The sequence below is a fragment of the Acipenser ruthenus genome, chromosome 22 (genome assembly GCF_902713425.1).
Source record: "Acipenser ruthenus chromosome 22, fAciRut3.2 maternal haplotype, whole genome shotgun sequence".
Classification (NCBI taxonomy): Eukaryota; Metazoa; Chordata; class Actinopteri; order Acipenseriformes; family Acipenseridae; genus Acipenser; species Acipenser ruthenus.
The window spans coordinates 7,776,312-7,799,406 of record NC_081210.1 but is presented as its reverse complement, the minus strand read 5'-3'; the positions used below and the strand labels follow the sequence as shown (position 1 = coordinate 7,799,406).

The following is a 23,095-nucleotide window of genomic DNA, read 5'->3' as shown; positions in this document are numbered from 1 at the left end:
AAAGAGTTTGAATTTTTAGCTCGGAAAACTAGCTTCCCTGGTTGTTGCGTCCATGTTGGGGTTGGGGGCTTCCGTGTGTTAGTTCTGATCCAGACACCACCCTGTCATACACTGCCACCACCTGCGCTTCCTTGGAGGTCAACCAAGCACCGAAACCTTGGTTGTCTGCTATGATTGAACAAGGTCCCCGCCCAAAGGGTCCCTTTTGTAAGTATCCTAGATTGTCCGTTACCACTAAGTGTTAAGCACTGGATCCTTCCTTTTAAGCCAGTTAGCGAGGGCAAAATCCGATAGCTCAGTGCAGTGTGTCAGTCAGCTTTTGCCTGTCGGGCTGGGATTGGTAGCCATTGTGTCGAAATATGTCTCGAGAAAACTCAATAGACCACAAACTGTTTCATCAGTGTAACTGAAAGGTCTTGTCTGTTGTTCAATAGCTGGGTATTGTCATAATCCTGCTCTTTAAGATGGGGTAGGGGGTATGAGATGTGTTTCTCACCATAACAGAGCCACGCCTCCAACTGTAGGTTATCATAGAGAAAATAAACCCTTGTCATCCTTGAAAGATTCAATAGGTGGCGCCACTCTGATTATACTGGGCCCCTCTTCCAACAGTGTTGACCAATGATAGAACGTGTAGCACAATATAAACAAACTCATCTGAGGCTTTCCTGTTCAGTTTTGTCTATAATAGAGCATTGGCAGACTAGAAGGATTTTTATGGAATGATAGTTTTTGCAGCAACAAACTGCAATAGGAATAAAAAAGACCATGCGACATGGAACATCAACAGCAGGTAAGAAACGAAAGAACAACAAAATGCACAGAGTCAGTAGTGCACAGGAGGATTGACATGTACAGAGAAAGACTTGCATGTACAAATTCCTTTTGAAAAATCAAGACGTTAAGTAGGGATGCAGTTCAATAAAACTGAACTCCCAATTGCTGTTTTTCGACAAAAACAAAACAGTCCTCCAAACTTTGAGGGCAGTTGTGACCCATAATTACTCTTCAGCCGTCCTGTCGGGGTTGCAGAAAGTCTTTTCATGCCATCGCTGTCCTTCCCTCTAGCTCACTGTGTCCATTCCCACTATGGCGTGAGGAGCATGGCCAGCGTGCCCAGTGCAGAAGCCAGTCTCTGCCAGTTGGTAACATTGGTTTCTGTGTTGAAGGTCCCCGAGGTTCAGAATCCAGTCCACATGGCTCACCCACCCCGGCTACGGGCAGCTCCACCGGCGCCAGCGAGGAGATTTGGGTTCTGCGCAAGCCCTTTGCAGGTAACATCGGGCACTCCCATTTGTCGATCAATCAAACAAACCCTGTACTTAACAACTACCTCTGATACACTGGGGCGACTTAATCCTGTCACACAGTGAAGGCAGGAGCTCATTACGTAGGTCTGACTGGAATCACATTTTTATTCTCATATGCAGTATCCAATAATGTGTGTCACTTATTGTTAGGTGTTCCTAATATACATTAAGTGTTGGGCAACAATAACCAAATTAATTTCCAAAACTGACTTAATAAAACGCTGGCCTCACACTTCAAGGAAGAAAGGGAAGTGGCATTACCACGCTCCAAGATTTCTGTAAAACCTCTCAAAAATCAAAAAAGCATCAGAACTCAGCCCTGGCTTTGTGGAAACATTAGAGATCAATTAGGACAAGAACATGGCTCTCCAGCCCTGGGCCTCAGCAGCGTGTGAAAGCAGCTGACTTTCCCCGTGTGTTTCTGCGTTATCTCCGGTGGCAGGCGGTGATCGCAGCAGTGTGGGCAGCACAGGGAGCATGGCCAGTGCCCGATCGTCTGGGAGTGGACAGAGTGCAAGCAGCAGCGCCCACGCACTACACGCCCAGGCAGAGGGTGTCAAGGTAGGATCACAGAAATACTGCAGACAAGCTGTGAGGTACTAGCTCTGGATTGTACAGTGCTTAACACCTCCGAGGCTTATACAGGAGCTCTGAAACTACATATCCAACAGTTTCCTTGTGGTTTCCATTTGGATCTACAGAATAGTGTTGTAATGCATGGTACTCAAGCTAGCATTCAAGTCTAAATGCTCCCTGACTTACATTGCCTCTTAGCACTGGCATTATTCTAAGTTTGAGGCTATGATACAGTTTCATATCCTCCTATGTTTTTTAAATCCATTCTCATTAAACCTACAATATTGCCAATTTAGTTTTATATCCTGTCCTGTTGCATTAAGAGCACCCCAAGGAGTTGTCTAAAGTACAGCCTGGAACCTTGGTTAATAGTTCCGCCATGTTGGACTGAAGTACTTGTAACTGACCTGGCCCCCTTTTTAAATATGCATTCCTCTTCTGTTTTTTTTTTCAACAAAGCTTTTGGCAACAGTTCTGTCCCAGTCCCAGAAGGCAAAGGAACACCTTGCTGCTGAAGGTTCGGGAAAGTCTTTGGACCAACCTGCAGGTACTACTGTTCTTAATCTCATGACTTTTTACTGCCAAGCCATTGATTGAAGAGTGTTGCTCTCACTTGTGCCATGTTAAACAGGATGCCCCACTTTTGAAATCCCAACCAAATTTTTTTCTGATACTGACCCGCTATGATTTATAAAGAGACAGTTGAAAATGAAAAGGGGGGCCAAGATTACTTTTTATACACACTGTAAGTAATTGCACTGTCCTGCCAAAAACTAAGTTTGGGTCACCTTGCACTGTTTTTGGTCAGGTCATTTTCAAGCATTCCCAATTCAAATAACAGCTACTTCTTGTCTGTAACAAGTTGTGAACTAGCTGCTATCAACTTAGTTTGAAAGTGCAAGGGGTCTGGTTCAGTTTAAAGAATATTAATCAAGTTTGAAGCACCTCAAGATTAATTATTGCATTACTAAACCAAGCAACGTGCATGTGGTTATTTTTTTTTTAAATGAATGAATGTAGCTGAAATTAAAAAACACCCTGTGCACTTAATATACTTTTGTAGATATTCAGTCTATTTATAATAGGCTAGCAGATGTGTGTAGACTTTTATTTTATTTTGTCAAACAACATACGGCACTATACCATTCAAAGACTAAAGCAACATTTTCTGCCTATTATGCCTTTCATAAAGTATGATTGTAAATACGTCAGTGCCTTTATTGTGTTCATACTTCTGAGTCTCTGCAGCCCAAGGCAGCTGTTCTATTGTGAGAATGACCTCTAGTTATACAGATCCACTGACCTTTGTCATTACTGTAACTACACATTTGCACATAGATGGTATAACAGACAGGCCATCACTACAGATAGGCAATCATGAAAATAGTATTTCTCTAGGTAAATAGATCATTTACAACTTCAACAGAGCATGATATTTTTGGTTATTTTTGCAGAAACATAAATGCTACAATAATATTTAATTCACTGATTAATTCTGCTCTTGGATCTCAGAGGCAACACATTAAAGAAAGAAAACTACCCACTTAAATGCATACATTGTCTATTCATAATATAAATGTGTAGTTTGCCTTGATTATGCATTTAGGTGGATAAAATAAAACCCATCTAGCCATCTTCCTTGTACTTTTCATGATAAATGAAGAGGCTGCTTAATTTATAATCTATTATCCCTCGTTCAGTGAGCCAGCTGGTGCCCCAGTGTAACTAACGATCTAATTCCTTTTAACCTGAGCGACGGTTCCAGCATGTCTGCACTGCTCTGATTCCAGAGCATTCCCATTCATCAGCACAGCTCTAAAGACACCAGGGGGAGAGGGAGGGCCTTGTTGTGACATTGACAGGACCCCTAGTCTTTCTCTCTCACCACCAGGGTCTTCACGTCCACAGAGTACAACTAGCTGCCTGTACCACGAGCAGCCATACGGGGACCAGCCTCCACAGAGGAAAACTGAGGCAGCGTCCGAGGGGAAGGTAAGCCCATCTCAGGAAAGCAAGGCTGCTCAGCAACAACACCTGTATAAACCCGTCCTCCAGTCTGTAGCAATCATACTTCATGAGTCAGTCTCGTCTATTGAAAGCAGAAGATGCTGCCTAAACATTTCCTCTCCCGATTCAGTGCCTCTATACTAAAGACCTTTGGATTCAAGGAATCGGTGAGTATGATTTCTAATGCAAATATGTTTCATTCTTTGCTAAAATTCAGTGTACTAAATTGCTGTTTTTAAAGTCACTGTTTTACTGACAGTGTTTATGTGGTGCTTCAGTACTGTATCAAGCAGCAGTGCTTGTTATTGAACAACCTTGGGAAAAATGCACTTGATATACTAAGACAGTAGTATGTTAACAGTAAACAATGTACACTATATGTATATCATACTATGTATTATTAAAATGATATCCTTAACGTAAAGATACAAAACCAAGCTTTAAAACAGATATATTTAATAGCTTTGCACACACTTTTGTTGGTATTACCTTTTTCTTAAACTTGGGTAATTTGGCAGTTAACCTACTAAAATGTAAAAGAGCAAATGACCAATGCTTAGTTGATAGTATGGCTAGAACTGGATATGACAGGAATGTTTTATTTATGTATTATTTATTCATTCGTTCATTATTTTTTTTGTTTTGTTTTGTTTTGTTTTTATTGTATTTATTTAATTATTTATACTTTTTTCAGACGGCACCCAGCACAGGTATTTTCTATTCAAAGGCATACTAGTTTAAGAAAATATGTAATAGTTGTTTAATATTCTTAGGTAATTTCTTCGTTTTTTTTCTGAATTACCTAACTTGTGTGCACATAATTCACACTTCCATCTCTTCCCTGTATATATCTATATATCTGTATATAAAACCGAGGTCCTATTGTAAGTGACTCTGCAGCAGCAGTTGTTGATGCATAGTTGTTCTCCTAGTCTCTGTAAGACACTTTGGTTAAAAGTGTCTGCTATTATTAATTAATAATAATAATAATAATAATACTAATAATAATAATAATAATAATAATAATAATAATAATAATAATAAATAACTGGTTATCCAGCTTGTGATTGGTTGGGTTAATAAAGGCTATATCTTAGGAACATGTCACCTCCATTGACTTGCTTGCTGTTTAACTTTCCTGTTTGTACGGTGCTCTTGTGGAATTGTCAGTCAGTTGGATAGCGTTCGTAGAGCTGTATTGCGTTCATTTTATTGTCTGTCTCTACAACACTAGGATGACGCTGTTTTGAATGGTGCTATATAACAGCATAATTGGATTGGATTGGGTTAGGGGAACTGGGACGTTGAGTAACATTTAGTCACACCCTTTCAGGATAAATTAAGTAGTTAAACACAGGGCTTCTACCTGGAGAAGGAATCAGCATTACCCCAAATCTGGCAGAATGTTGGACCAGCAGTTTACAATATTAAAGAATGTAAATATAATTATTTGAGTGGCCAACGGGTGGCTGTTTATAAACGCCATCATCAACATTGTTAATTACCGAATATTAATGACGTCTGATGTTTACGACCATCTGCTACACACTCAGGGACATTACCCATCTGTAGTAGCACTTGCCACCCTCTGCAATATAAAGTTAGGTGGGTTTTTTGTCAATGCAATTTCCATAGCAACCAATCGCCGCTGTAAAGCAGCTTTCTATTTATGGATCTCTTTCTTCTTGCTGTGCCAAAACTGGTGCAGTTATGCTGCAGAACAGTGTATCGGACCGCAATACAGTACTGAAACTTTCTTTTCCTAAATCATTATTATAGTATTATTTATTTTTCCAGTGTTAGCTGAGTCCTACCTCCACAACCCCCCTGAATCTGTGATTACTGAGAACCATGTGTTAAATGCATGCTGCTCTGTTTCAGCAGCCCCATGCTAGCATTTGGCTGCAATCAAATACTGCGTCTGTTTCTAGAGAAAAAAGCCAATCTTCTCTGTAGCATGTACCACAGCTCAAATCAATGTCTCAGGATTATTGTGTGTGGGTGTGTGTGGGTGTCTCTGTGTGTGTGTGTGTGTGTGTGTGTGTGTGTGTGTGTGTGTGTGTTTCTGAGGAAAAGACATACCAGTTCTTTAAATAAAACAAACTGTACACAGCGAGACGTTATGTGCAGTCAGCTAACTTATTTATTGTTTTAATATTTTTAACAAGGTTGAGAATGTGTTTTTATGTAATTCAACAGGGTGATTTTAAACCAGCTGTGGTAATTACTGTAAATTATAACTCCAAGATACCACCCCCTTGATCTATGTAGCACAAAGACCTTATAGAGCACAGTGAAATTCTTTTTTAAAGGCTGCGTCTATTTGTGTCTAGGAGTTGTTTTGGAAACATACTCAGTCAGCATCACGGCGGGGCCACCGTAAATATACCTGAAGAAATGATTATTTGATTAACAGGAAAAACCTTGGAACCACCACCAAAAGTCAAGCCTATTTTGGAGCAAGAAGGAAACCCATGTTCATGTCAACCTTCAACTCAGTTTAAACCTGCCTCTCTTTACCAGCTTCTCCCCAACCTCCGAAGAACACAGTTACCCAGTTCAACTACTGAGTTCCTTAGAGCTCTAAGTAGTGCAACATAATCTGTGATTCCTCCTCATCCTGTCGGTGGCAGTTAGCCTGTTGCGTGAATATTTTCGATTCCGTCAGTCTGCTCACTGTCAGAGGTGTTGACACAGGCTTTTTATAATTTTTCTCACCAGGAGGATATCACTCATTAAATTTCCACTGTTGCAAAGTATTCATCTGTTCAAAGTTCATAGAGTAGCACCTAATTTATTAGTTAGGTGCCAGAGTGAGGTGGGGAGTATCGGTGACACTATTAGAGATAGTGGCTGAAGTTGCTGGGGGTTTCTTATTTACGATTTTTTAAGTGCTTATCAAGGTGAAGGAGGACAAGGTTTATAACAGATAACTGTCTGGCCTCCATACAATTGTGTGTTGCAGTGATAGAGTACAGCAGCCAGGGAATTCTGGTGAATGCAGCTCATGCTATTCAATGCACTGTCTTTATAGGTCTGTGCTGGAAAAATAACCCAGTTTAAAAAAAAAAAAATCGGCATACTTTTTCATCTGTGTAGGTGATGCTCTAATAAATCATTTGTAGGGAAACTTGCCAGGACTTGGCCATCAGATTTAATCAGTACTTAAATCCACACAGACAGAAAAATAAAGAGCAACAAAGAGAGAGCTCAGCACACTAACAGTAAATTTACCAAAATAACGACACATAAGTTACTAACCCTGAGTACAACTCTTTGGCAGTAAGTATCCACTCATGACTGCCATGACCCATGTGAAAATGCTATTGTTTTGGCCACTGCTATAGAATGCCATTTTTTTATAAAGGGAGCAACTTATTCTTCATTCTTCCAACACAAATTATTACTGCTGTCCTATATTTTTCTACAAAGTAGTTTTAGCACTTAAGGTAGACAGTGTGGTCCAGTGGTTAAAGTCCAGGGGTTGTAACCAGAAGGTCATCGGTTTAAATCCCGCCACTGACTAACTCACTGTGTGACCCTGAGCAAGTCACTTAACCTCCTTGTGCTCCATCCTGAAGATGAGATGTTAAATCAATGTCCTCTTGTAAGTGACCCTGCATATAATGCACAGTTCACAGCCTACCTCTGTAAAGTGCTTTGTGATGGTGGTCCACTATGAAAAGCGCTATATAAAATAAAGATTATATTATTATTAAATTATGCACCTGAATTAGTCGGTATTGCAGTCAGAATTTATGTGGTTTCCATGAGTTGGTTTATTTTTCATCACTTTGCAGACAATGTTACACCACATTTCAATGCTAAGCATCACTGGAACAAATCCTGAGTAAATGGGACCTCTGGAGGAGTGTTGAGAGCCAGGAGCAGGGTAGTTGCAGGCACTAGTGAGTGATGTATACCACGTCTTTTCTTCTAGAGCTCAGAGGCCGTTATCCATTGGCTGAGCGAGTTTCAGCTCCAGGTCTACGCTCCAAACTTCATCACTGCCGGGTATGACATTCCCACCATTAGCCGCATGACCCCCGAGGTAAGACCCCCAAACCCCCACAAGAAAAACACCAAACACTGGTCTACTTCCAGTTCAAACCAGTTCCTAAATATTCAGTTTACTTTGTTTTCCAGTGCTTCGTTTATTGCTTTCCAGTTCCTGAGAGAATCTTCTTTCTTCCCTGCCAAACATTTGTTCCCAGTAACTATTTGATAGCAGAGCATTCAGACTAAGTAACTAGGAACGTTTGTCACTTAAATCTGAGGGCATGCTGGTCACTTATCAAAGCTGTTTGCTCACTGGCAGCCTTTCGGAATAAATTGTGTTTCTCAGATCTTTTTATGGGACCAACTTAAGTTTCAGGACTAGTATTTCCCATCATCAAATGAAAACTGACTTTGAGGAGGAGATGTTGGTGTCAGTCTTGCTCCTGTTCAAAAAGCTTTGAGTGTCAGCTTGAAAAATGTGTAAAATTGGATTGAGCATCCAAATGCTGTAAAGGTTCACGTTTCTGTGTGTGTGTGTGTGTGTGTGTGTGTGTGCGTGTGTGCGTTTTTGTGTGTGTGTGTGTGCATCTGTGTGTGTGTATGTGTGCCTGCGTGCGTGTGCGTGTGTGTGTGTGTGTGTTTGTGTGTGTGTGTGTGTGTGTGTGTGTGTGTGTTACTAAAGCATTAGGGTAAATAGAAATGCATTGGAGTCCTATGCATTTGTTGCCTTCCTAATTCTTTTTGAATACAGCCCTGTGTGTTTTATGGTTTTTAATATGATTAAAACATGTTTCTAATCATATGGAAAGAGTATTTGTGTGATGTTTTGTAATCTATGATATTTGTATCTGCAGTGTTGGTATTTGATATCTTGGAGTAAAGCTGCTTGCTAATTGTTTGCCGTTACCCCTAGTTCCCTGAGTGAGCAGTTCATGGTTGTTAATGACAAACAAGAGTTAATTTGCCATGTGATTGGCATTTGTTAGAACTTTCTGAATGGGATCATTTGCTGCTTTTCTGGCATTTCACGGTGTTTTTATTACTGAGCTAGTGTATTTTATCAGCGTTAGCAAATTTATTTCCAAAACTGAAGTTTTAACCTAACACTGATGTCCAAGGACCCCAGCGGTTGCCTTCTGGAAACTTCACTTTTGTAAAACAACACATACAGTACATTCAATGTACAAAAATGTATCTTTGGCTGGAGAGACGGGCCTTGTGATAAGATAACATCAAAACAAAACCGTTGTTCTGCGATTTGCCTTTTCCTCAGTTTTCAGTTAGGGGTTCATATTCAAAATCATTAAAAAAAAAACAAAAAAACTTTGCACTACAGTACAGTGCCTTCAGAGTAGAATATGTGTTATAAACAGCTGTGAAACACATGATTGTGTAGAGTATGGCACAGTAGTATTCACAGTGGTATGAATCTATAATCCATGAAAGGCTGGCTGTCTATAATGTGGCTGTTGAAAGACCTTTATTAGGTATTTATCTTAAGCCTGTCAGCTTAGTGAGTACTGAAAGTTTCAAATTCTATGCCCCAATTAAATAATAAGCCAGCACAAAACAATTGCAATACATACAGTTAGGGAGCAACATTAAGTAGTGAACATTTTATAATACAGGAAAAGCAGGATTTGCTGCTTGCCTGGCATATGAGCTGCACAGAAAGGAGGACACTCACCATACATCATGCCTTTTACACCTAGATCGTTTTTCTTGATTTTTATTTGGTTGGTTATACTTTTTTTATGGGGCACTTTTGTTGTTTATTATCTGTTGTTCATGTTGTGCTAACAGTTGCATAATATGTAACAATGTATTTATAAACTAATAAAAAAGGTATAATAATATGAACCAGATCTAATTTATAAAATATTATAGTTTTTAAAAGTGCCTTCAAACAAATGGAACCCCATTTCAGTGATGTCATAGGACTTGATGTTGATGTTTGATGTTGAATTTTTCAGCTGACCTTTTTTATTAGTCAATAAATAGGTTCCTATATATTAACTAACCACTAAACATTTGTTTAAGTGTGAGTAAGCTAGTTGTTTACTGTTAATAAACTATAAAATGCCCTAGTGTTTTCTTACCTTTTCATTTTGACTGTTTTGGTTAAAGAATCTTCTTTTTTTCATGTATGGTGTGTAGAAGCCATTGATCATTTATTTTTTCACAGCTTTCTTATAAATAAACTATATTTGGTAAAAAAAAATCTATAATACAATAATGTGTCAGTGTCCATTTGTTTCAATTCCTTAATATCTTAAAGGTTGTATAGAATATGATTGTGCCTTGCGTCTTCTCCTTTCCATGTGCAGTAATTCTCATTGTTGTGTTTTCTAGGATCTGACAGCTATCGGAGTAACCAAGCCTGGGCACAGGAAGAAAATTACTTCTGAAATCAGCAAGCTGAATGTGGCGGAGTGGCTCCCTGAACACAAGCCTGTGAGTACCCAGCTCCATGTGAGCTCATTCCCCTTCACCAGGCCTGTGAGTACCCTGCTCCGTGTGAGCTCACTCCCCTTCACCAGGCCTGTGAGTACCCAGCTCCATGTGAGCTCACTCCCTGTGAGTACCCAGCTCCATGTGAGCTCACTCCCCTTCACCAGGCCTGTGAGTACCCAGCTCCGTGTGAGCTCACTCCCCTTCACCAGGCCTGTGAGTACCCAGCGCCGTGTGAGCTCACTCCCTGTGAGTACCCAGCTCCATGTGAGCTCACTCCCCTTCACCAGGCCTGTGAGTACCCAGCTCCGTGTGAGCTCACTCCCCTTCACCAGGCCTGTGAGTACCCAGCTCCATGTGCGCTCTCACCAGGCTTCATCGCTCATCACATTGGGAGGAACCCTGGTGTAGACTATATTTATCACAATCTTTCGAGGTTCTGAGAATCCAGTCCATGGGGACCTACTTGTGCTTTATCTTTTACTTGAGATTGGTTACGCTAACAAGATCTATATATCAGGCACAGTGTGAATTTGATCAAGGATATTATATGTATATATTGAACATGTATTTATGTAATAATGCAAGCTAAAACTACTGGTAATTCCTATTTTATTGCATCAGGAAACCAAAACAGAGTACTCCTATTTAAAGTAAGAACTGAGATATCAAGAACCTGAGAAGTTTGGTATTCTTAAAGATTATAATATATAATATATTATATTTATATTGATATAATAATTGTGTATGGTATATTTTGCCAAAAATGTAACACAATAAAATATTTAGGAGAGACAGGTACAGCATTATATAAAAGAATACGGAATCACTTATCAAAAATAAGAAACAAAAAATTAAAATAACCAATAATGTACAATGCAGAAGAATAAAGGAAAATAAATGGATAAATAGACTCAATACCATGATGTCTGAAGGGTTAAATAGAAAGGAATGGTAAATCATTACATCATTAACTATGTAGTATGACATTACAAACACATTAATAGATTTAAATAGAAATAAGTTTGTAGTTACCATAGCATCAAAAGCCCATAATTACCTCCACTGATTGTTTTCAAACACGCTTTCCCTTGACAAAGGTATGTTAAACATACCAAAATGTTGGGAAGTTGGCTCTTTTGAGGAAAAACTATAATACAATATTTAAAATAGCCATTCTGGGATGTGTAACTCGTGTTGCACTGTAGTCCTTGACCGTTTCTGTGATCCTTGAGGGACTAAAACCAAATATCCAAAGTGACTTACAGAGACTAGGGGGTGAACTATGCATCAATAACAACTGCTGCTGCAGAGTCACTTCCACTGGGATCTTGGTTTTACATCTCATCTGATGGTTATGAAGCTGTGTGTCTGTCAGATGCTGACAAACAGGCTTCTAGAGTAGAGTAGGTTGTAACCATTATAATTATTATTATTATTATTATTTATTTCTTAGCAGACGCCCTTATCCAGGGCGACTTACAATTGTTACAAGATATCACATTATTTTTTACATTTAATTACATTATTTTTTACACATTATTTTTACATACAATTACCCATTTATACAGCTGGGTTTTTACTGGAGCAATCTGGGTAAAGTACCTTGCTCAAGGGTACAGCAGCAGTGTCCTCCACGGGGATTGAACCCACGACCCTCCGGTCAAGAGTCCAGAGCCCTAACCACTACTCCACACTGCTGTAACCATAAGTCTTCAAAGAAAAAAATACAGCTTTTATCTTGCTTTCATTGAAAGGAGTGTATGTGTCTAAAATCCTCTGAATGTCCTTGGAGGTTCAGAGGGAATAGGATTGTTTTCAGCTATATTATGATACACTTTCATTTATCTTCCATTAATAACAGTGTATTTATATCTGTCCCACATATCTGATATCAACAGTGTACACTCCTGGTTTATCAGGATTACAAGATTCATCAGACTTTTGGTTTTAGATGTTGTCGTGCAAAAAAGAGGAAAGTGCTGCAGTTACTGCTGTGCTCACTCAAGTGTACAGTTACCCAGGGTCACTCCAAACTGCTTGACATTACATCATGGTTGTCAAACTAGATTTGGATGGCAGGCTGGATTCAACAATATTGTGATGGAGACGATGTCAGAAGAGGACACACAAATCCACAGCCTTTTTTTATATGCTTTCGATCAGTCAGGTGTAAACATTTCTTTGCAGAGTGTTCAGTTGTCTCAATTTTGTGCTTTTGTTGCATGTCTATCACACGTTCACACACATGTAAATAAACGATTTGTTTATCATTGCTCAAATATTTTTTGTTCAACACATCTTAGAAACACGTAATAAATACAACATTTCAATCGGAGCCATTGATAATCCTTCAGTTTGAAATTACTGGAAAATGTGAGGGTAAGTAGTTCATTGAATGTGACCTAACATTGTTTCCGAACCAACTCCTTGGTCAATATTTCCTACAGACAATGTTATCCAACGTAACATTTTCTTTTACAAAGAAGTGAAACACGGTGAGCCCTTGCAGACAGGAGGGGCTCAGTATTTTCTTGAAAAGCCTCCAAAGTGACTGAGTTGGTTTAATGCCTTTTTGAATTTTAAAAGCATGGAGAACAGTCTTGTGCTTTATTCAACGTGAGGAATAAAAATAACCTTACAGAGTTTCAGTGCGTTTAAAGGTTGTACTTTTTGATATTTAAAAAAACATGACTTTTACCAGATTAGAGTTCAAAAGCAAGGTTTGTTTTTCTTATTAAAAGCAGGGAGGCAGAGCGATAACTTTTCTAAACTGCCTCAGCCTTTACTCAAGTTCCATTTTCCATATTTTTTTGCAGGCCAATTTGGCTGAATGGTTGTCAATGATAGGCCTTGGCCAATATTATCAAATCCTTGTGCACAATGGCTATGAGAACATCGACTTCATTACAGACATCACCTGGGAGGACCTGCAGGAGATTGGCATCACCAAACTAGGTAAAAATAACTAGAGACTGTGACTAACTGGGTAGACGTTAATAGATTGTAATTGGGGGGAGGGGGGATAAATCATAAATATATTTTCGCAAATTATATTGTTTTGAGTCGGTAACTTCAACATTTATTTTGTTAATGTTCTCTTGCCTTTTTACAATGTTTGCCATCATTCTGAGTGTCTCTTATTGCGATTACTGAAATACGTTTGATAAGGCTTTGTTAAGGTGCTATCAGGAGCTGCTCATCAGTTCTGGTTGTCTGCCATAGACATAAGTATCATAAGCTATACCAGCCCTTCATGAGCCAGCGCCAACTAGTGATCGGACACTTCTGGCAATACACACTTAAGCACTAGATTGTGCTTTGGCTGATTTAGCCTATATTACATATGTCTGTCAGGCGGAACTCAAGACTGGAATCATAGTCAAAGCACCTTAAGACAGAGAGACGAAAAGTATGTGTATATATATATATATATATATATATATATTTGATAATGAACTGTGTTGGTTAATGGGTGATAGTGTGTAGTGATCTGTCACTGTTTTGGAATGTTTCTGGAGAAGGAAATGGGGTATATTCTCACATACAGTACTCCTAAATGATTAATGGGCCCTACATTGCATGTTAACTGATTTTAAGTACAAAAAAGGTGCTTATGAGTGCTCCAGTTGTCTGAAACATTACATTCAAATACATTGTGCCTGCAGCAAAACAACTGCAACTGAATATTTCTCATTTCAGCTTTTGGTAAAGAAACTGCAGTACGTTTTAAATTTAAATCAGAGTCTCTTTCTGAGCTTGAAAGACACCGATGTATTTAGTTATTTTTAAGCATGAGTGCTGCATTAGAGTTCACGAGACCCAGCTGAGCGATGTTTCTGTCTTGAGATTCTCCTATTGTTATTTTGCTACTGCACTCTGACATTCTCATCAATCCCACCATGTCGATGGTGGAGACACACTGCCGCAGTCTGCCCTATCTCATATTGATGGCTCCATTAAAAATGCCACAGCTCGTCCTTGCTACACATTAGGCATTGTTAAAATACTGTTGCAGCAATTTACTTTCATCAGACACCTGGGGCTCATCAACGGAAGAAAAAAAAAAAACACATCTACTTATGCAGACTGATGATCACATTTAAAACTTTTTTTTTTTAAAAGAAACTTCTAGGCAAAATAAAGTAGTGTACATTAAACTGAATATCTTGTACGTTTTACAAAGCAGTTCCTGGAACTTTTCAACCTTTTTATAGTCCCTAAGTGGTATGAAGAAATAATTCTTGAACAAGATTGATACAAAGTAGATATATCTTGAAAAATCTAGAAAATTGGTTCAAATGAAAGTGCCATGCTAAGGTATTTATTAGTAGTAGTAGAACCACTTATTTCCATGTGTTTTATTGTTTTATTTCCATGTTACTAAAATCACCCTAATGGTGCACCTCTTCTTTTTGTGTTTGAAGGCCATCAAAAGAAGCTCATGCTGGCTGTGAAGAAGCTGGCAGAGATACAGAAGGCGGTGGAGCACGGCCAGGGCACGCTCAGGAAGAAGGCTCCTCAGTCTCTGGAGGTGGTGGCCATTGAGTCCCCTCAGCCAGAGACGGCAGAGTGCCTCTCCCCCAAGATGACCACCTTCCAGGACAGCGAGCTGAGCAACGAGCTGCAGGCCGCCATGACACGCACAGGGGACTCCCAGGACAACATGGAGCTGAAGCAAGCCAGTAACCACATGCCCCACCGACCCCAGATGTCTCGGAGCCTCCACGAGAACAGCCTGAGCAGCAAGGCCAAGGAACTGCCAGCAGTGGGGCCTGTCGAGGAAGGGGGCACTCCCCAGAGGAAGGAAGTGCGGCCCATGAGGCAGAGGGCAAGCGTGCCCCCTGTGCTGGGAAAACCCAGGCAGTCCTTCCCCCCTGCTGGAGGTCCTACTTATACACCACCCCAGACCCCAACAAAACCCAGGCCGTCCTCCCCACAGACTATGGGGGTTTCTCAAACTATGGCCAAAGTAAAGCCCACCCCCCAGCTGCTTCCCCAAGCAGACCACCCCATGTCCCCAAGGTCTCTCCCACAATCCCCCACACAGAGGGGCTTCGCCTATGTCTTGCCCCAGCCAGTAGAAGGAGGGGAAGCGAATGTTACCCATGGGACTGGAGTTGCTCCCGTTCTCCCCATTTCTGTCCCAGTGCTCTGCCTCCCCCCTCAAGGGGATGAATCCGACGAGGAACAGGGAAGGCCGAAGAAACGGGCGCACAGCTTGAACCGGTACGCCATGTCCGATAGCGAGCGGGACTGCGAGGAGTTAATGGTGCCGGACGTTACGCCTTATGCCACCGTGCAGCGGCGTGTGAGCAGGAGCCACTCTGTGAGGGGCCAGTCTGGGGATAAGAACGTCAACCGCAGCCAGTCCTTCGCCCTTCGGCCCAAGAAGAAAGGCCCACCTCCCCCTCCCCCCAAGCGCTCCAGCTCAGCTATTTCAAGCACAAACCTGGCTGATGACTTCACCGGGGAGGGTGGTGGCAACGAGCTGGAGGTGGTGTACCGGGAGCAGCGGCGGGCCAGTGACTTCGGGGGCATGGTGGACACAGGAAGCGTTGGCAGCGTGAAGAGTATCGCCGCCATGTTGGAAATGTCCTCCATTGGGGGAGGACCCAAAGCTCTGGCACTGCAGAAGGCTCTCGGTGGCAGCGGCATACACTATCTGCAGGTAGTGCTGGAACAACCGTGCACTGAAATTGCATTGTTTGGTTTCCAGAATAGTTTAAATGTTCATTTTGCATGTTGGTCTGGTCACACTTTATTTAAGGGGGTGCTTATTTTACTTATGAATGAATTAGTTTTGTGGTGTTTTATTAATCCTTTTGTGGTAGTGATGAGATATATAAACTGTATAGAGATATTGTTGATGTATTATTCAGTGTTAATTCCACAATAATAAACCTTGATTTGCAACCCCTAAACTAAAGTGTTACCATTTCTTTTCCATTTGCCTTTACTTATAAGATCTTCCTTATGAAGATGTGTGGAGACCGAAAGAAGCTTGTTTAGCTCTCTTACAAGCATTGTAGTTTTTAATTATTATCCCTCTGGAGGTTTGAGAAAACCTCAAACATCAAAATGTGATCAGTTTGATTTGTTCTGTTTCTAATTACTTGTCAATAAAACTTTCTAGAAATATGTCCATCCCTTTGGCCAATTTAAATTAAGCGTACATTATTATATTATTTCTATAATTTTGTTGCCAAGTTTATATTTTTTAAACGGGTGGGCTAATTGCAGTTGCGTTTAAACTTTTCATTCAGGCAAAGTAACAGAAGGTTTCACAATAAGTAAGTAATACAAAATATTATGAACTTACATTTTCCAGTAATAATGAGTTATCCAAATAGAGTGCCTCTGATTTCAGTTGACGCATTTAGGGAATGTCTGAAGAACAGAGTAATCTAAACTGATACATGTGTAAATGACACCCTTGCTATCCCTCTGCAGCCCAGTCCGGAGCATGGGCGAGTGGCCTCTGTGAAGCACCGAGATGCAATCGGCCTGGACGGGGAAGTGGTCAACCGGCGGAGAACCATCAGCGGGCCTGTGACTGGACTGATTGCCACAGCGCGCAGAGAGAGGGCCGACAGCGTGAGATCCGCCAAGGAACCCGAGTCCCCGAAGGATAAGCCTCAAGAGGACCAACAGCAGCCAGGTTCTCGGACCAGCTCCAGTGAGAATATCCCTTTTGCCAAAGAAGGCAACCTGACCATCAAGCAGAGACCCAAGAAACCGGAGGCTGGCGACGGCCTGCCAGAGAACGTGTACACCCTGAAACAGGAAGACTTCTCCAGAGTGGATGCCAATGGTACTCTGAAGAGACGAGTGAAGTCAAGGCATCACCCAGACAGTGTGAAATTCCACCTTACCGAGTCCAGCACAGTGAAGAGGCGACCGAAAACCAAGGAGAAGGACCAGACAGGTTCCCCGCAGGAGTCTCAACACTTTGCCGTCTATCAGAACGGCACTGGCACTATTAAACGAAGGCCAGTGTCTGAGATGAGTGGGGTGGAGGGCCCCATGTCCCACTTGGCGGCCGAGGGCAATGGCGACCAGGGGCCCCGCAGAGACAGTTTGGAAGCCGGCGATGGAGAGACCATGAAGCCCATCAAGCCGCCTGTCTCCCCCAAACCAGTCCTCACACAAAAGGGCACTGTGAAGAAGCAAGGACCCCCAACTCCCACTTCAAAGAAGGCTCCCACCCCCGGACCTGGCAGCCCAGGTAAACTAAAGTGAAGCAGCGGACATGGGGGAAGGGGGAAGGGGGTTCTCTTGAGCATACAGGCTAAACTTGTGTGACAGAGTGCCATCTTGTGTAAAACTCTGTGAATCATATCCTTACCAGTGTTCTAATGAAGCAGTTCCTTGTCACAATTTAAGAAAGTTTACAAACCTTGAACAACTGATGTATTGCTGATGTTATAATCCACCCACCCTCTCTCTCTCTCTCTCTCTCTCTCTCTCTCTCTCTCTCTCTCTCTCTCTCTCTCTCTCTCTCTCTCTCTTTTTGTCTCCACACAGAAGTGAAGCGAGTTCCTCCACCGGTGTCACCAAAGCCCGCCCCCCCACCTACAGCACCAAAGCCAGCCAAGGTGCAAGCTGTCCTGCAGTCGATCAGCACTGGACTGACCCCAACCCCCACCCCTGCCAAACAACCAGGCTCTGAAAAGGCTTCAAGCACACCTCCCTCCCTGTGTTCCAGCCCCGCTAAACCGCAAAGCCCCCCGGGTCTGGGGCAGCTCCCTCCTCCCCCTCCCCTGGCCCCACCACCAGCTCAGACCCCCCAGCCCTCCCCCCAGCCCTCCCCTCAGCCCTCCCATCACGGGGTGCCTGTGAAGCCTCCCCGCTCCTCCATCGCCGGCACCTCCACAGACAGCACCGGCCCTGACACCGCACAGCAGAAACTGGACGAGACCAGCGCCTCGCTCGCTGCTGCCCTGCAGGCTGTCGAGGAGAAGATCAAAGCAGAGTGAGTATGGCCTTCGTTCAACCGACAAGACAAAGAGGTTCGCTGCTTAGCCCTCCTGCCCGGAGGTGCAGTGGAAGCACAGTGCAATACAGTATCCCAAAGTGCTGGTATGATAGCCAGTGATACAGCAGATTAGGGATTTTATTATGGTGTTGTATATTCCTAGACGCTCATTCCGATCATAGGATACTAGTCCCAAGATTCCAAAAAAAAAAACACAGGTGGTAGAGCATTCACCTATAAAGCCCCTAAACTATAGAATGAACTGCCAAGATATAAGCTATTTTATATATCCTAATATATATATACAGACGTGCTCAAATTTGTTGGTACCCCTCCACAAAAAACGAAGAATGCACAATTTTCTCTGAAATAACTTGAAACTGACAAAAGTAATTGGCATCCACCATTGTTTATTCCATATTTAATAGAAATCAGACTTTACTTTTGATTTTTTATTCAACATAATATTGTAAATAATAAAACAAATGAAAATGGCATGGACAAAAATGATGGGACCGCTAACCTAATATTTTGTTGCACAACCTTTAGAGGCAATCACAGCAAACAAACGTTTTCTGTAGCTCTCAATGAGACTTCTGCACCTGTTAACACGTAGTTTGGCCCACTCTTCCTGAGCAAACTGCTCCAGCTGTCTCAGGTTTGATGGGTGCCTTCTCCAGACTGCAAGTTTCAGCTCTTTCCATAGATGTTCGATAGGATTCAGATCAGGACTCATAGAAGGCCATTTCAGAATAGTCCAATGTTTTGTTCTTTTCCATTCTTGGGTGCTTTTAGCTGTGTGTTTTGGGTCATTATCCTGTTGGAGGACCCATGACCTGCGACTGAGACAGAGCTTTCTGACACTGGGCAGTACGTTTCGCTCCAGAATGCCTTGATAGTCTTGAGATTTCATTGTGCCCTGCACAGATTCAAGGCACCCTGTGCCAGGCGCAGCAAAGCAGCCCCAAAACATAACCGAGCCTCCTCCATGTTTCACTGTAGGTATGGTGTTCTTTTCTTTGAAAGCTTCATTTTTTCGTCTGTGAACACAGAGCTGATGTGACTTGCCAGAAAGCTCCAGTTTTGACTCATCTGTCCAAAGGACATTCTCCCAGAAGGATTGTGGCTTGTCAATATGCATTTCAGCAAATTCCAGTCTGGCTTTTTTATGTTTTTCTTTCAAAAGTGGAGTCCTCCTGGGTCTTCTTCCATGGAGCCCACTTTTGCTCAAAAAGCGACGGATGGTGCGATCAGAAACTGACGTACCTTCACCTTGGAGTTCAGCTTGTTTCTCTTTGGCAGTTATCCTTGGTTCTTTTTTCACCATTCGCACTATCCTTCTGTTCAATCTGGGGTCGATTTTCCTCTTGCGGCCGCGCCCAGGGAGGCTGGCTACAGTTCCATGGACCTTAAACTTCTTAATAATATTTGCAACTGTTGTAACAGGAACATCAAGCTGCTTGGAGATGGTCTTGTAGCCTTTACCTTTACCATGCTTGTCTATTATTTTCTTTCTGATCTCCTCAGACAACTCTCTCCTTTGCTTTCTCTGGTCCATGTTCAGTGTGGTGCACACAATGATACCAAACAGCACAGTGACTACTTTTCTCCATTTAAATAGGCTGAATGACTGATTACAAGATTGGAGACATGTGTGATACTAATTAAAGAAACTAATTAGTTTGAAATATCACTATAATCCAATTATTTATTATCTTTTCTAAGGGGTACCAACAAATGTGTCCAGGCCATTTTAGAATATCTTTGTAGAATAAGCAATAATTCATCTCTTTTCACAGCTTCTTTGCTTTATTCTATGACATACCAAAGGCATGCAAGTATACATGATAAAATAGCTTTTAATTTCATCACTTTTCAGGAGGAATGAAGCATTATTTCAATGAGCTGTAAGGGTACCAACAAATTTGAGCACGTCTATATATATATATATATATATATATATATATATATATATATATATATATATATATATATATATATATATATATATATATATATATATATATATATATATATATATATATATATATATATATATATATATATATATATATATATTCTCTTTCTTGCTCTATCTTACTGTTTTATTGTTTTTACTGTTTTTATTTTGTTACTTCTTTTAATATGTGCCAGTGTTCCTGTCTATGTAAAGCGCTTTGGGGCGGTTTATTGTAAAAGGCGCTATATAAAAATAAAGATTGATTGATTAAATAAAATTTCCTGACATCGCCCATGTTTGAAAGATTTAGCAGCACATACTCGCTATAGGTATTTGAATCAGAGGGTTCCCTGGTTTAAAGGGCTGGTGAATGATGCCACAGTGGGAACCAGGTGCTCTGACAACACACTAGAGTTTATTCAATTCAATTTTTTACTGTATTTTGTGACAGGAATTAAAAGCTTTGTTAAGAGACAGGAGCACCACAGTCTCCTGCAGATTTCCTGACGCTTGCCATTTCCTCCCTTGTCTTTCAGTTCCAGCACTGAGGCAAAGAGCACAGTCAGCATACTGGACGACATTGGCAGCATGTTCGATGACCTGGCCGACCAGCTTGATGCGATGCTGGAGTGAATCCAGCGAGGAAAGCTCAAGATTCACAAACCTCAGGACTCAGTGTGGGTACAAGGGCACAGAAACCATCTCCGATAGAACTCCCTCCCTTCCCTCCCTGTCTACAATCCTTTTATGGATAACGCGTTGTGTACCGAAGATCCCTTCTCAATGTCCAACACAACTCAAATCAGTTTGCACAATTAACCAATTATTAAAATGAAGATGAATTACCTCAGGATTGTGCTAAAGAAAATCAGAGTGCACTAGACAGAGAGGATCAGTGTGAGGGACTTTGCAGAAGAAAACACAATCTTTTTTCTATATTGTGTCTGGAGTATGAAAGCTATTGTAAAAAATCATTAAAAAAAATTTTAAAAAATCAAATAAACTATGGTATGTGTAAATTATAAGCATGAAGACAGAAAAGACTTTATATCTTAAATCTTACAAAAATAAATAAATAAATAAATAAATCTCAGCTAGAGAAACTCGTTAGTGCAGTAATATTTTTTGTTTTGCTGAGTGGTACAACAACTGACTCCTTTTAGCCATTTCACAGTCTAAAATAATATTAGTGCTGGGACGAACACAGGATTTTCATGTTCGGATATTCGCTCATAATTGAAATATTCAGCTATTATATGCTCAGAAGGCAGATAGAGATAGCATAGCAACAGGGGCATGGGGGCGTGGCCCGTGTTGTGCCTTTATTTTACAGCAAGACGTTACAATATATGACAGGTAAAAGTAGAAAAATATCCCAGGAGTAAAGAATAATATGTTGTGTAGGCCTTACTTTACCCCAGTGAATTAACTGCAAAACAATACGAAGATCTGATTTTTGTATCTGAATACATGTCAAAAAATATTCGTTTGAATATTCGGATATTTGTCCCAGCACTAAATAATATATACACAGTGTGTGTGTGTGTGTATATATATATATATATATATATATATATATATATATATATATATATATATATATATATATATATATAATGTATTTATACATTACCAAGTTGGAATTGGAGTGATGGCTGAGAATATTCTAAACTATAGCAGTGTTCATTTTATATTTTTTAAAGAGCCCATACAACACAACATTTAGTGAATGTGTTGTAGAAAATGGTTGACTTGCTTGATATAGTCTGCTATGTTTATCCAAGCCCTGTTGCAGACAACATCCCTTTGAAACCTGTTTGCTGGTCTGTCAAAAGCTCCAGCTTCTATATGGGAGCTTCCCATGCACACAATGAAATAATTCCACAAAGGCAGTGCAATATGCCTAAAGTGCATAATCATTTTTTTTATATACTTGTATGGCATGGTTTGAATAGGCAACTTATACAGTACTGCACTTCTGGGATTTACATCATTGGTCATAATGGTATCCCACTTTTCGAAATACATGAACAGTTTACACATGGTTAAAGCCTTTTGTAATACGATGTACAACGATATACACTGAGGGCTTTGTTTTATGGCTTTTGTAACCCTTCCTGTATTGGATCAATATGGTAACACAATACAAGCTGCTACCATAGATGCTCTATCATTTATTGTGGTTTGTAGAGTTGGATCTGTCGAACTCTAAAAACATGCAGAATTCCATTTTTTAACACGTTGAATTTGGGTCTTTGGAAAGGTGTGGTAATCTCGTGCATGAATTAACAAGCTTCACCTACTTATTTAATGCTTCCAAAGACTAGAAGCTGTGTGATTCCTATGGCACTGTGCTATACAGCAGCAGTTCAGCTAAACAGAACCCCGTTTACTATAGATAGTGGCTCTACCAGGATGCATGTATCTTAAATCTTGCAACTACAGTGTCCTGTTCAGCATTATACGTTATATATGGATTTGGGGGGTTTGGATCTCACTAAATGTGTGTCTGCTTATATCAGCATCACCTGCTGTTAAATTCGACCACACTTTAACAAACCTAATTGTTTAACAAACCGGTTGAACTTGTACTTTAAATTTGAAAAATGGTATTCTGCTTTTGAATGGCCAATAACATTTTTGTTTTTTTGTTTTTGTGCATGATGTTCAACATTGAAATGCTAATACTAGCTACCACTGCCATGCCATTTTATATTATTTCTATTCCCTTACATGTTTAATTGATGTTCATATGTTTCTGTTTGCGTGTCCCCTGTCTATAAAGATGCAGTATCCTTTTTCTAAGACGCTGTA

At 40.7% G+C, this 23,095-nt stretch overlaps 1 protein-coding gene across 3 annotated transcripts in view; it reads left to right on the top strand.

Moving 5' to 3' along the window:
• Positions 1-23,095, top strand: part of LOC117431237 (caskin-1-like) — a 133,511-nt gene that overhangs the window by 108,227 nt on the left and 2,189 nt on the right. The window contains exons 12-22 of one of the 3 annotated variants that reach the window (XM_058995935.1): positions 1,170-1,274; positions 1,753-1,871; positions 2,346-2,433; positions 3,778-3,878; positions 7,834-7,944; positions 10,245-10,346; positions 13,163-13,301; positions 14,771-16,014; positions 16,797-17,571; positions 17,871-18,318; positions 20,818-20,958. In XM_058995935.1, the coding sequence (XP_058851918.1) occupies positions 1,170-1,274; positions 1,753-1,871; positions 2,346-2,433; positions 3,778-3,878; positions 7,834-7,944; positions 10,245-10,346; positions 13,163-13,301; positions 14,771-16,014; positions 16,797-17,571; positions 17,871-18,318; positions 20,818-20,914 (3,329 nt within the window). In that variant the 3' untranslated portion in view covers positions 20,915-20,958. Of the gene's footprint in view, positions 1-1,169; positions 1,275-1,752; positions 1,872-2,345; positions 2,434-3,777; positions 3,879-7,833; positions 7,945-10,244; positions 10,347-13,162; positions 13,302-14,770; positions 16,015-16,796; positions 17,572-17,870; positions 18,319-20,817; positions 21,836-23,095 lie in introns of those variants that run through there. The other 2 variants (XM_034051982.3, XM_058995936.1) reach the window with 2 other exon arrangements.